Genomic DNA, 14,006 nt, shown 5'->3' with positions numbered 1-14,006 from the left:
GATTAGATCTAAATTCTGCAGTCATGAAGTCTCTTGAGTCCTTTATGGTTTTTTCTAGAGCCACCAGTAGCTGTAAAATAGTGCTTCTGAATTGGCTTTCTGACATTGAATTGTAATCCATATTTTGTAACTCTGTGGGAGAGTGGGCTGTTTCTGATTCTTTTTTTTTGAGGGGTTTTCCTTCTAGTCATTTTGCTCAGTGCAGAGTGGCCAAAAACAAGTTGTATTGGGAAAAGGAGAAAAAGAGAGAGAAGGAAAGAAAAGAGAAAAAGAAAAAAGAGAAAGAAGAAAAAAATAGGGGAAAAAGAGAAGAAAAAGAAAGAAAAAGAAAGAAAGGAGAAAAAAGAAAAAAGGGGGGGTGGGGGAAGCAATCATAAATCAAGAAGAAAGAGAGAAAAAAAAAGCACAAAACAAAACAAAAAAAACAAAAACAAAAACAAAAACAAAAACAAAAAAACAAAAAAAATCCACGGGGGAGTATCTTCCGATTCTGTGTAGTTTAAGTCCCTTGACTTCCCTTGGAACTGGTCCGTCTCGCTGGTCTTCTGGGGGAGGGGCCTGCTGTGCTGATTCTCAGGTGTTAGCACTTGGGGGAGCTGCTCTGCCCCTGCCTGGTGCAGGGCTCAGTGGGGGGTGTTCACCCCGTGAGGCCCCGGGAGGAAGCCACAGTGGCGGGGGCAGCTCTGGGACCCTGGAGTCAGCTCCCGCAGTAGCTCCGGGGCTCTCCGTCTGCAGGGCCTGGGGGCTCCGGGGCGGGGCCGCTGATCTGCTCAGTTCCAGGCAGGAGCGTCCTTGCTGTCCTGGGCCCTCCCGGCCTCTGCCTGTCCCGGGGGAGGCCGGATCCTGGGCTGTGTCCCAGCGCCCTGTGCTCCGGTGCCTGCGCTGTTGGATTCGCGCTCCCGGCGGTGCAGACCCCTCCGCGGAGCCGCCGCCCGAGCCTCTCCGAGCTGCTCCCGGAGCCGCGCAGCCCCCTCCGCGCGGAGCTTCTTCCTCCGCCCGAGCCGCCGCCGCTGAGCTGCTCCCGGAGCCCCGCAGCCCCCTCCGCGGAGCCGCCGCCCGAGCCCCTCCGAGCTGCTCCGGGCCCCGCCGAGCGCTGCAGCCCTTAGGGAGCTCGGGGCATCTCCCGGGGCGCAGTTCCTCTGTTACTGTCCCAGGGAGCCCGAGGGCGTCCCCGCCTTTCTGGGGATCCTGCTCCAATTCCCGGGGAGCCCCTTTCCGCGGGGAAGGTCGGTGCAGCTCCTGCTCCTCCGGGACGGGGCTCTCCTGTCCTGGGGACACTCGCCCCGGCCTCAGCCCGGCTCCTCGGGGCCCCTCCCCCTCGGAGGCCTTTTGTGTCTTTATTTCTTTTTCCCCGTCTTCCTACCTTGATAGAAGCGCGAACTCTTCTCACTGTAGCGTTCCAGCTGGTCTCTCTTTAAATCTCTGGCCGAATTCGTAGGTTTTCAGGATGATTGGATGGTTTTCTAGGTAATTTGCTGAGGACAGGTGACCTGGAGACCCTGCTCTGCCGCCATCTTGCCCCTCCCCCCCTGTTTTTTACTATCTTTTACAAAACTAAAGCTGATTCTTTTAGGAGCTAATAAAAATGATTCAAGTTCATAACCTTCCAGGCAGCTAATAATGCAAGACTATTCAGATCCTGGAAGAATGTGAACACTAGAAAAATCTTTAAGCCACTATGCACGGAGGCAGCCTTGGTGGTGCAGTGGTTTGGCGCTGCCTGCAGCCCAGGAGCCCAGGGTGTGATCCTGGTAGACCCTGGATCGAGTCCTGCATCAGGCTCCCTGCATGGAGCCTCCTTCTCCCTCTGCCTGTCTCTGCCTCTCTCTCTCTCTCTGTGTGTCTCTATGAATAAATAAATAAAAATAATCTTAAAAAAAAAAACACTGTGCAAGGGAAAGATCTTACTTTAAATGATAATTTCGTTTGAGTTTTGGTGTTGATTGGCCGAAAATTGGAGGTTATACTCTACAAAAAGGAAGGATATTGAGTTCTGATATTATGTTTTATTCTGAGCTTTCTTGACTTTCTTTCCAAACTTCCCTCTCTCTAGATTTTTGCGAATGTGCTTTTAACTGAGATTATGAGAAAGAAAATATGTTCTCTTAATTTTCAGAGATTTGAACAACTAAGAAATGCTTTAGGGATGATGGTGGTTCTGGGAAAGAATTCCATGAAGCGTAAGAATCAGCTCATTCTATGTAAAGTGACCCTATTAATCATCTTTCATTATAAAATAGAGGGAAACAGGAAACAGGCACATATTTTAAAACTTAGTGAAGTTAATTAGTAGATTGACTCAGTATATTTAATTTAAGTACCTTGGAACCTGCAAATGGGAATTTGTCCTAAGAAATGGAGAATCAAACTTTGCCCAGCAAAGCTTTAGGTTTTTCTCACTTATTCTCCACAGCAAAGCCTCTCTTATGAAGTACATTCCTCAGGGCTGATTTTACATCCTTATTCCTCAGGCTGTAGATGAGTGGGTTCAGCATGGGGGTTACAAGATTATTCAATATCTGAATTATTGCACCGAGCAAGGCACTGGGATTGGGCTGGAGATAGATGATGATTACTGGTCCATAAGCACAAAGAATTGCAGTGATGTGGGCACTGCAAGTGGAGAAGGCTCTCTGCCTGCCTTCTGCCGAACGGATTTTTGATATCGAGATCCCAATGCGAGTGTAGGAAACAAGGATGAGAAAAAAGCAAATGAGAGACAGAAGACCAACATTTGTGAAACCTACCCTCTGGGCTAGAGATGTATCACCGCAAGCTAGAGGTAGGACTACAGGTATGTCACAGAAGTAGTAGTCCACCTCATTAGAGGCACAGTAGGTCAACTGGAAAGTGAGGGAGGTTAGAATAATGGCGTGAACACAACCACCCATCCAGGTCCCTGTGGCCAAGATGGAGCAGACCCTGTGGTTCATGATGACCATGTATCTCAAAGGATAACATATGGCAACAAAGCGGTCATAGGCCATCACTGTGTACAAGAAACACTCAGTGCAGCCCAGGAAATGATAGAAGAAGAGCTGGGACACGCAGCCCTGAAAAGAGATACCTTGACTCTGCCCTGAAAGGTATAACAGCATCTTGGGAACAGTTGTTGAAGAGAAACCCAGGTCAAATATGGAAAGATTTCCCAAGAAAAAATACATAGGAGTGTGCAGCCGAGAGGAAGAGACGATAGCTGTAAGGATGAGCACATTTCCCAAGAGAGTGCATAAGTATAATGAGGAGAACAGGAAAAAGAGGACAGTCTCTAGGCCCTCTGTCTCAGGGATTCCCAACAGGATGAATTCAGTCACCAATGTGTGATTTCTCATTTTTATGGAGGAATCAACTCTTGGGTGTCTGTGGAAAGAAATCTGTGGTTAAATTTAATATGTATGTAAATTAACCGTGTTTAATTCAGTGAAGTGGAAAAGGAGCCAAAGGATCCAGATGTTTACAGAGTAGTGCTTGATCTGCCTGCTTTTCTCCCCATATTGGGTATCTTTCTGCAGGTGCAGTTTCTATTTGGATGCCCCTTACTACAGTCTCACCAAGAAGCCCTATCTGACCAGTCTCCTATCTTCCACTACTCATGTACGCTACCCAATTGCTTTGATTCCTAGTGCTACTTTGTGATTCTAAGAGGACAGCTATGAAGACTCAATGTCTTTGTCACAAACGAGGTCCCATCAAGTTTCTTATATTCATCTAAGACAATTTGGTCACATTAGCTCTCCAAAAATCATTTATGAACCGATAAGTCATACGTACAAAAGATACAGAATTTTTCCCACATCGTTTCCTTAGGTATGAGGTCAACAATGGGAAACTATCCAAAATAAGGTCTCAGATAGCTCTTCATGAAGCCAAGATTATATGAACAGGGTCCATGTGCTCTAGGTTTTAGAGCACGTAACTGGTAGTCTCCAATCCAGTCTCCAGAGTCTATAATTGTCTAATCAGACCCCAGTTAAGGAATAGCCTAATTTTATGGCAGCAGAAGGCACAGGGGTGATGGTTAGAAGTTCCTGTCCAATTTCCATATTTTAAAAAATTCTGATATCTTTTTCAACTTGTTTTAACTTTTCCAATACAGTGAGATCTTTAGGTTATAGATCAACTCGTGAATGCTGTTGCCTAAGCCCTTTACCTACCTATCTATCATCTACTTTTTAATTTTTTGGTGATTGTGAGGGGAGAGAAAGAGTGAGAGCAAAATAAGAGAATTAAAGGGAAAACTCTGGGCACTTACATGGCAAATGGGGAATGTAACTGGCTGGTGCTACTGAATGCACTCCAGTGAAGGAAGGAGCCCTCCTCTGCTAAACCGCCATCTGCTTAGAGTTTGCAGGTGGATATCCTGAATTCTTCTCAGTCACTTCCAATAGAGAATGTCACAGACCTAAATGTGCTTTAACTCCCTCATAGACTTCTCTCTGACTCTAGGAATTGCTATCATTCCCAAATACAGGCGATTTTAAATAACTTTGTCTTCCTTTGGGTATTAATCCCTCAAGTCTGGGACTTGAACAAGAGAGCAATTAGCTACTTAGACTAATTGGACCTTAGAGATGGGGTGGGGCAGGGAAGAAAAGTTACTAAAGGTGAAATCTTTCATGATTTCCATTGTAAAGTATACTTCAGTGGAATAAGAATTATAAAAAATTCATTTGGTGCATGTATTACACATTTTACATTTACATTATTTATTTCCTACTCTTTCATGTGTATGTGTTGTTTTAATAAACAAATTATGTTATTTTCTTGCACTGTATGATAGGATTGACTGAGTGCAAACAACAGCAACTGGGATAACCCAGAGAATGAGATAAATGAGTGAAAAACTAGGCTCATGGAAGTGTGGAACTAGGGTAGCTCCAGGGCCCTCAGCGGTAGGAATTTGTGGAGCAGCCCCGGGGGAATCACCACCAGATGATTCAACCTCAGCTGCCTTTTGCTTGCACGTGCTTCAGCTCCAGATTCAAATCTGATTTCCTTGGCTGGGTCACATGCTTACCTCTGTGGCCAGGGTACAGAGTACAGTGAAATGGAGATGAGCAGTTCTCCAAACGGTAGTGGAAAGGCTTATTGCCAGGAAATAGGGGGAAGAAGTATGCTAAGAGGCTAAGAGAAAGTTTAGCTATCACTCGGAGCATCTGTCTCATACCACTTGGCATCTGTTCAAGCTTCCAAGTTAAATGCCTTTATATGCTAGAAGTATTTTTTTTTGGCGGGGGTAGGGGGTGGCTTACCAAATTCCTCATTAAATGCTTTCATTCATTTGCTTATTTGCGCATACATGATTCATTTATTCCAACAAATACCAGTTATGACAGGCAGGGCATCAATTATTGGAAATCCAGAAAGGTCAGGGAAGGAGTGGTCAGATATAGACCCTCTGCTCAAAAAACTTAAGCATCTGAGAGACGGTGTTTTATTTAAACCTCATAAAACTCTGATGAGTCTTCTACAGATGAGGAAAGTTAGGATCAAAAAACAAATCATGAAAAAAAAAAACAAATCATGGAGCTCACCATATAATTTTTGATCTTCAAGATTCAGTGTTTAAGAAGTGTTTAGGTAGGTACAGTATTCCACATACTTCTGAAATTTTGATGTGAAAAGTAAACTTAATATCTTTTTTTGCACATCTACCTAATGGTAAAAGGATGTAAAAGTTCATAATTCTACTATTCTGTTTATTCTTGTCTTTGATGTTTTGAGGCATGACGGCTGCCTTGAAAAAGTAATGTGTACAAATAGAAAAGATGGTTCAAAAAAAAGATGGTAAATATGCCTTTGAGTAGGAAGTGAAATACCATTAAATTTGTCTTGGTCTGTAATAATTTATTTAGGGAAGACATATGCCATGGACTGTCATAGATGTCCAACCCAAACATTGAGAATCAAGATGATCTTGTGCTAAATTAATATCCCAATCACAGTGAAAACACAAATAGTCTACATTCCCAAAAGGTCAGCTGCTTTCAGTGATGATACCTATTACAGAATGGTGATCAATAGGACAGACTTTCATAGAATAACTCAGGAAGTTTTCTTATTTTTCCTCTAGAAAGTGTAAAGATGTTCTAGAATTATCATAAGCAACAAAAGTATAATTGCAAGTTGTATTTCATCTGCATTGTTTTGTTTTAAAGATTTTATTTATTTATTCATAGACACAGAGAGAGAGGCAGAGACACAGGCAGAGGGATAAGCAGGCTCCATGCAAGGAGCCTAATGTGGGACTCCATCCGGAGTCTATAGGATCACACCCCAGGCTGGGCCAAACCACTGCGCCACTGGGGCTGCCTTTTTATCTGCATTGTTAAGCAAAATTTCTATTTGGTTTTTATTTTAATAGATTGTTACTTAAGCTGCTAAGTTTTGTGGTTGCATTTTGCGTAGCAATAAATAACATTAATTCTTGGCCTTGAGGCTGCACCTGTAAAGGCAGCTTTTATTTTTCTTTGCTTGTTTATTTTGTTGTTTGCTTTTAAAACATTTTTTTGTTTGAATTCCAGTTAGGTAATATACAGTGTAGTATTAGTTTCAGGTGTCCAAAATAGTGGACATACATCACCTGGTTCTCATCACAAGTGCCCTCCTTAATCCCATCACCGATTTTGCCCATCCCCTCACCCCACTCCCTCTGGTAATCATCAGGTTATTCTCTATAATTATGAGTCTGTTTCTTGGTTTGCTTCTCCCTCTCTCTAGGATAGAACCTAGCAGTTGGGTAATAGTCTAGGTGTTAAGCCTATAAAAACAGTCATTCCAATAGGGCATGAGAGCAACCCCAATAAAGAATTTTAATAGGATTGCTAGCAAACACTTGAGATAGGTAACCATGAATGTATAGTATTGCTAAACTGCCTGGTTTGTGATTTTTCTCTAAGAAAGCCTAACAGGATGGTTTTAGGAATGGAGCAAGTAGGTGGAATCACTGAAGACTGGGTAGGAAGACATGATGGAGGGAAGGGTTTGAGTACTTTGGAACTATTTATAATAATAATGATAAATCTAAACTAATAAGAAGCTAAGACAAGAAATGTTGACAAGAGGAAAGAAAGTGATGTAAACAAATGAGAAGTTTCAATGACGTCATTTATTAATTCCCCCCAAATTTAGTAGCAGCTGCAGTGATGTGCTAAAACTGCTAAGTTCTGGGGCACCTGGGTGGCTCAGATGGTTAAGCATCTGATTTTGGCTCAAGTCATGATCCTCACTCGATTCCATATCGAGTCCTGAGATCAAATCTCGTGTCCTGCCACCTGCTCAGCAGGGAGTCTGTTTTCCCTCTGCCCTTCCCCCCTACTCATTTACTCTCTCTCTCTCTCAAATGAATGAATAAAATAAAAATAAAAAATAAAACTACTATTTCCTGGTGAACTGGGATTGTCCTTGGTCTTCTGCCCTCAGAGACTTTACAGTCTAGTAAAAGAAGAAAGACATTAACCGACTAATCATACATAACTTATAATTATTTAATACGGCAAATGCTAGGAAGAAAAGTTCGACGGATTGAAAAGTGATAATGGGAAAGTATTTGTGTTCGCTCATGTTCCTCCTTCCTGTCAGTAAACATGTGTGCACATTAGGATTTGTAGCGAGGTGGTGCTCCCTGAAGGTTGGGGAGGACTTCCTTGGGAAAATGTTATCTGAGCCGAGACCTGAAGAGTGAGTAAAGGTGCAGGAAGGGGAAAGCACAGCCCATTCTAGGTGGGGGCAAAGCACATGCAAAGGCTTTGAGCCCATTTGAGAAACTCAAGGAAAGAGAGGAAAAGAACTGTGAGATCAGGCTTTAGAGGCCGAATGGGAAATGATTACCAGGGCCTGGCCCGTCACTGTAAAGGCGATGGAAGGTTTCTATGAGGAGCTTTAAGAACCAGCAAGAGGGTTTTCAGCAGGATTGCATTTGAGTGTTTTATGGGAGTGAGGGAATATGAGGAGATAATCCCAGCTATTGAAGTGAGTGAGAATACACTGAGGGCGATAAATAAGGAAGATCTTTGCACTACAGAATTTGAGATACTTGGTCAGGAAAAAAGGAGAAAAGATAGTCAACTAGTTTAGTGAGATGCTTACTGAGATTGCGTGTGGACTAATGCCTTGCTTTAGTTTAATCTGACAACATCAGAACAGAATTCATTTTTTGCTTTTTAAGTTTCTGTACCTGAACATACACCAAGAACCAACATTTGATTCTGATAATCAGGTAAAGCACCCACATGCGTATCTTCTGGAAACACTCAGACGATTGTAGCCAACTGAGGACAGAAACTAATGAGGAGGGGAAAAATAGAACCACAATCCATGGGATTAGAATATTTTATTAAAAATTAGTTTGGATACCATTTAACAATATAATATAACATAATACACTTTACACTGCTGGTTTTAGAAATGACTGTCCATTTTTTCCTCCAAAGTAATTATTCTTTCTTTCTTTTTTTTTTTTTTTTTTTGCCTTAAAACTTTCTGGTTTAAATAATCAGCTTCACTTGATCCCATAATAAGGTGTCTTTTTTCTTTTTTCTCTTGAAAATAGCTCTTTTAAAAGATAAATGTTACAATCTCATTGCAAAATCATGAGGGTAATGCAGAACCATAGAGAAGAAAGTGGAAATCACCCAAAATTGGATTATTCATTTTTATTATTTGGGTGACTACTCTTTCAATCATCCATTTATAAACAGATACATTTATATGAAGATAAAAAATAAGGTATATGTATTCACAATCTTTTTGTGATTTCCACCTGCCATGGGAATTTTGTCTTTGCCCTATTCCCTGGGCCTTTGTTTCATAGAGTCAATATACTGGGTAAGGAGAGGGCTAGAGAAGCTAGAAAGAAAAGATTCATGAAAAATAGAAAAACCCCGGAGTAACTTGTGGAAAGCAAAAGGAAAAGTTAAAGTTGGTTAAGAGAAGGTATTTTTGGAGAACTTAAAGACAGAAATAATAAATAATGTGGGACCGCTCTCATACATCAGAAATAGTAAAAGGAAAAAAAAAACTGGAAGATTTTTTGGGCTGTGTGTGTAGGTCAAATATTTATTTGACCTTTCAGCGAGGGACAGATAGGTGGCTCAGTGGTTGAGCGTGTATATTTTCAGTTCAGGTTGTGATCCCAGGGTTCTGAGATCTAGTCCCTTATTGGGCTCTACCTGGGGAGCTTGTTCTCCCTCTGCCTATGTCTCTGCCTCTCTGTGTCTCTCATGAATAAATAAATAAAATCTTTAAAAAAGGTTTCAGCAAAATTGATAGACTATGTACAGCTGTGTGAAGATGTGAGCTAAAATCCTAGTTCTATCTATGAGCAAACTGTGACTTAAGGGAGTTTACCCGACATCCCTAAACCTTGTTTCACCTTTTGTAAAATGATCTCCACATTCTTATATAGATAAATTAGATAATATACACAAACCAACTGTACAGAGCTTGGTAGGGGGTAAAGACTCAGTAAATGGCAACTCTAGGCAGATCCCCTGAAGGCTACCTTAGGCTACATATCTTCTCTGCCCACACCAAACTGAGGTATTTAGCAATTAAACTATGATCTGAGAGGGTTCAGCAGTATATGTAGTTGCAAGAAAAGAGAGAGAACCAGCAAACTCAAAAACCGTAGGATAGGTGAAAACTGGATAAGCAGATTTATTTTAAGATGTGGTAAATTACACATAGCACAAAATTTGCTATCTTTGCCATTTTAAAAAATATTTATTTATTTATTTTAGAGAGAGTGAGTGGGCATGAGCAGGGAAAGGAGGAGAGGGAGAGGCAGGGGATGAGAATCTCAAGCAGATTCCATCCTGAACCTGGAACCAATACAAGGTTCCATCCCACAACCCTGAGATCATGACCTGAGCCAAAATCAAGAGTCGAGGCTTAACCGACTGAGCCACCCAGCTGCCCCTACAGCATTTGTACGTGTGCAGTTCGTTAGTGTTGAGTGTATTTGTACTGTTGTGTAACCAATCCCCAGAATGTTTTGCAAAACTTGTTGTGTAACTGAAACTCTATACCCATTAAACAACTACCCATTTTCCCCTCTCCTCGCCTTTGGCAACCACTATTCTACTTTCTTTTTCTATTAATTTGACTACTCTAAGTGCCTCATATAACTGGAATCACACAGCATTTGCTTTTTTGTGACTAGTGTATTTCACTTAACATCCTTGAAGTTTATCCCTGTCATAATATGTGTCAGAATTTCCTTCTTTTTTGAGGCTGAATAATATTCCGTGTATGTATATACTGCGTTTTGTTTATCCACTTGCCATCAATGGATAGTTGGATTGCTTCTACTTTTGGCTATTGTGAATGAACATGCAAGGAATATGAATATCTTTTCAAGACCTTGCTTTCAATTCTTTTTGATATATACTCAGAAATGGAATTGCTGGATCACATGGTAATTTTAAACTTATTGAGGAAGCACCATACTATTTTCCACACTGGCCACACCATTTTACGTTTATACCTACAGGGGACAGAGTTTCCAATTTCTACACATCCTTGCTAACAATTATTATTTTCCTTTTTAAGTAATAGTCATCTAATGGGTATGAGGGGATGATTCATTGTGAATTTGATTTACATTTTCTTAATGACTAGGGATACGGATAAGCTTATTGGCCTATGTATGTCTTCTTTGGAGAAGTGTCTATTTAAAAATGGAGCTACCCATTTCTAGATCAAGTTATTTGTTTTTGTTGTTGTTGTTGATGAAATAGGATTTTTTTTGATGGAGTAAGATTTTAAGAAGTGGTTTGCACATGTGTATGTGTACAGATGTTTTAAATAAAATGTCACGTTGAATGCTTGGCTAAAGTTTTAGATATAGGAAAGATTTAAACTGTTTTGAATGTTTTGTTTCTTTTTTCCCCAATTTCAAACAGTCATTACAACAATGATTTAGAAGTGATAAAAAAGTGATCAGTTTATTCACATGTCACCTTAAATTATATACCTTTAATTTTACTTAAATGTGGATCGATGTTTAAACTAGTGCCTGTTGTCATACATTCTGATTTTTTCACTCGTGTTCTTTCTGTGTGAATAAATATGTAATATGTCATAATTTGAATGGCATAATTTGAATAGTCTTCATTCATTCATTCATTCATTCATTCATTCAACAAACTTACACTGGATGCTTACTATGTCATTGGGCTATGTTCTGAATACATAACAGTAAATAAGACAAAAGAAATCTATTGAATGAGTATCAATATTAGTGTGATGAATATATTTCTGTCAACACCAACCAGGCTTTAGTAGATATCACAGCAAGTTCTTCCACCAATAGCTAGCATTGATGGGACAGCACACTAATACTAGAATTGCTTGGATCCAGCATATTATGTAGGATAGGCATTTTCAAAGTGTGGGAATAAAATTCCATGTGATCTAAATTTTAGTTAACCAGGTTAGGAGACGTCATAGAACTCTTACATTGCACCTTAAATCATTTATTTACATTTAAATGGGGTTCTTTTTGTCTCATGCCTTTTGTAAGGGCAGCAATATGTTTTATTTGAGATTTTCACTTTTTTGTTTTGTTTTAATGGTTTCAAATAAGATTTGTGAGTAAAAAGGGAATGCACAAACTACAAATCACTAAAGTGTTATGAAAACTAAGAGGTAGTATGTCCATGAGCTCTCTAGTAAATAATACCTTCTTTCTCCCTAGATTCTGGAAAAAAATTGAAAAATAATTATCGACTCTAGTATTACTGGAGATCAAGTTGGAAAATGTAAGTTGGTGGGAGAACGAGATGATCATGGTAATTGAACCCCATGATTAGATCACTTTCACTGCACAGGACAGGAAGATACACCATACCCACTTTCCTAATCCTTTTACTCTAAGGAGTAACATTGGCAGATGGGGTAGTAGGAAAACCAGGACAACAGGCATTAATAGGGTTGGTCTAGGCCTGGCTTTACTATAACTAGATGTGTTATAAAGGGCAAGATAATTATTACTATAGCGCAGTGTCACTAATCACATATGGGAGAATGGGGAGTTACAAATAAATGGATAATGGTGAAGTTGACATACAAACACGACCTTTGTCAGTGCATATTTTCCCAGTTATTTATTTAACACCTTCTATGTATCATGAGCTCTGGAAAGGGGTAATGAGGTTGAGTAAATTGCCAAGCAGGACTTTTAGGGGAGTTATGTAAATGAGGAATTAAATGTAGAGCCTTGGGAGTTAACTGGAGTTCAAGTTTGATGTACTATTTACTGTGCAATATGGGGTCCATTATTTAAAATCTTTAATCCTCAAAGCTGTTTTTGTTTGATTGTTTTGTTTTGTTTTTACAAAATGGAAACTCTATTATATGAAAGTGATTATAATCATCATAATGCCTGGAAAGCAGATCATGCTCTATAAATGTTAATTAATACTATTCTTGGCAACACGGAGGAACTTAAATGTTTATAAGCATAAAAGAAGAATATTCCAAGCTCAGCAAGAGAAATGAAATGAGGAGTGATCTGGCACAGAGGTGGACTAATGAGGTGTGTTTCTTGGACCACCACAGATCCTCACTGTCCTCAACCAGACAAAGTTGGCTGCCCATTAGAAAAATAAGAAATCTATCTCCAGCTGCTTGCTATGCCCCATGGATTCCTTATCTAAGAATAAGTCGCTGAGGATGACATTGATTGTAGACCTATTTATAGGGCCTCAGGGGTTGCAGAGACACACAAACCTAGAAAATTTTATTAAGCAAAAAAAAAATAATGCTTTCAAGGCAGTATTTTCTACTATTTATTTGAGAGAAGGAAATATGTGGATGATATTGAGAAATAAATGTCCAAAATCCATTTTAAAAAGCCCATAATTTATTCCAGAGAAATAAATACTAGATGGCGGAACACTCTTTTCAGGGAACTTTTCACTTCTTTGTTCCTTAAGGAATAGATTAATGAGTTCAGCATGGGTGACACAATATTATTTAATATCTGCACCATAGCCCCAAGCAAGGGGTTGGGTGTGGGCTGCAGATAGATGATGATCACAGGACCATAGGCACAGAGGATTGCAGTGAGGTGGGCACTGCAGGTGGAGAAAGCTTTCCGCCTGCCCTCTGCCGAGCGGATTCTCAGAATGGCAATCCCAATGCGCGTGTAGGAGACACAAACACTGAACCAGAGCATTAAAGCCAGAAACCCAACATTAGTGGAGCCCACTCTCTGGGCCAGGGAGCTGTCAGCACAGGCCAGGGGTAAGAGAGCAGGAATGTCACAGAAAAAGTAGTCCACCAGGTTGGAGCCACAGTATGTTAACTGAAAGGTGAAGGAGGTCAGGATGGTGGCGTGAAGACAACCCACCAAGCAGGCTGCCATGACCAAGCTGACACAGACCCCAGGTCTCATGATGAGCATATATCTCAGCGGGTGGCAGATAGCCACAAAGCGGTCATATGCCATCGCAGAATAGAGGCATCCTTCGGTAGACCCCAGGAAATGGTAGAAAAAGAGCTGTGCAACACAGCCCTCGTAAGAAATGGCATGACTTTGGCCAGAGAGATAGAACAGCATCTTGGGACAGGTTACAGATGGGAACAACATGTCAAAAATAGATAGGAGTCCCAGGAAGAAGTACATAGGAGTGTGAAGGGTAGAGGAAGAAACAACTGCTGTAAGGATGAGTAAATTGCCCAGCAAGGTGAAGAGGTAAATAAGTAAGAAGATGACAAATAGCACAGTCTCCATTCCCTCTGTCTGAGGTATTCCCAGTAGAATGAACTCACGGAGCTCTGTGTGATTCCTCATGTTCCTGGAACAGACAAAATGGTGAAACCATGAATGTGGAGGCTGACTCATGGCAGACACAATACCAACACATTCATCACCATCGATTTTTTTTTTTAAGATTTTATTTTTAAGTAATCTCTACACTCAACATAGGGCTTGAACTTAGAACCCCAAGATCAGGAGTCCCATGCTCTGCCAACTGAGCCAGCCAGATGCTCCAGCCTTT

The 14,006-nt window shown here is 40.7% G+C and overlaps 2 protein-coding genes across 2 annotated transcripts; both read right to left on the bottom strand.

Annotated features, from left to right (window-relative positions):
- Positions 1–2,396: 2,396 nt before the first annotated feature.
- LOC121499311 (putative olfactory receptor 10D4) lies at positions 2,397–3,335 on the bottom strand. Its single transcript, XM_041769836.1, has one exon. The coding sequence runs from the start codon at positions 3,330–3,332 to the stop codon at positions 2,397–2,399; it is 936 nt and encodes a 311-aa protein (XP_041625770.1). The 5' UTR covers positions 3,333–3,335.
- A 9,530-nt stretch (positions 3,336–12,865) lies between these two features.
- On the bottom strand, positions 12,866–13,804 carry LOC121500626 (olfactory receptor 148-like). Its single transcript, XM_041772513.1, has one exon. It carries the CDS (start codon positions 13,796–13,798, stop codon positions 12,866–12,868), a length of 933 nt encoding a protein of 310 aa, XP_041628447.1. The 5' UTR covers positions 13,799–13,804.
- Between the last annotated feature and the right edge of the window lie 202 nt (positions 13,805–14,006).

This window comes from Vulpes lagopus, chromosome 10 (assembly GCF_018345385.1).
Source record: "Vulpes lagopus strain Blue_001 chromosome 10, ASM1834538v1, whole genome shotgun sequence".
In the NCBI taxonomy this organism is placed as follows: domain Eukaryota; kingdom Metazoa; phylum Chordata; class Mammalia; order Carnivora; family Canidae; genus Vulpes; species Vulpes lagopus.
Note: the sequence above shows the minus strand (reverse complement) of the source record. Positions and strands in the feature narration are given on the sequence as shown.

Excerpts from the sequence above, each read along its gene's own strand:
- LOC121500626 (XM_041772513.1), bottom strand. The coding sequence starts at position 13,798 with ATGAGGAATCACACAGAGCTCCGTGAGTTCATTCTACTGGGAATACCT.
- LOC121499311 (XM_041769836.1), bottom strand. The coding sequence starts at position 3,332 with ATGAGAAATCACACATTGGTGACTGAATTCATCCTGTTGGGAATCCCT.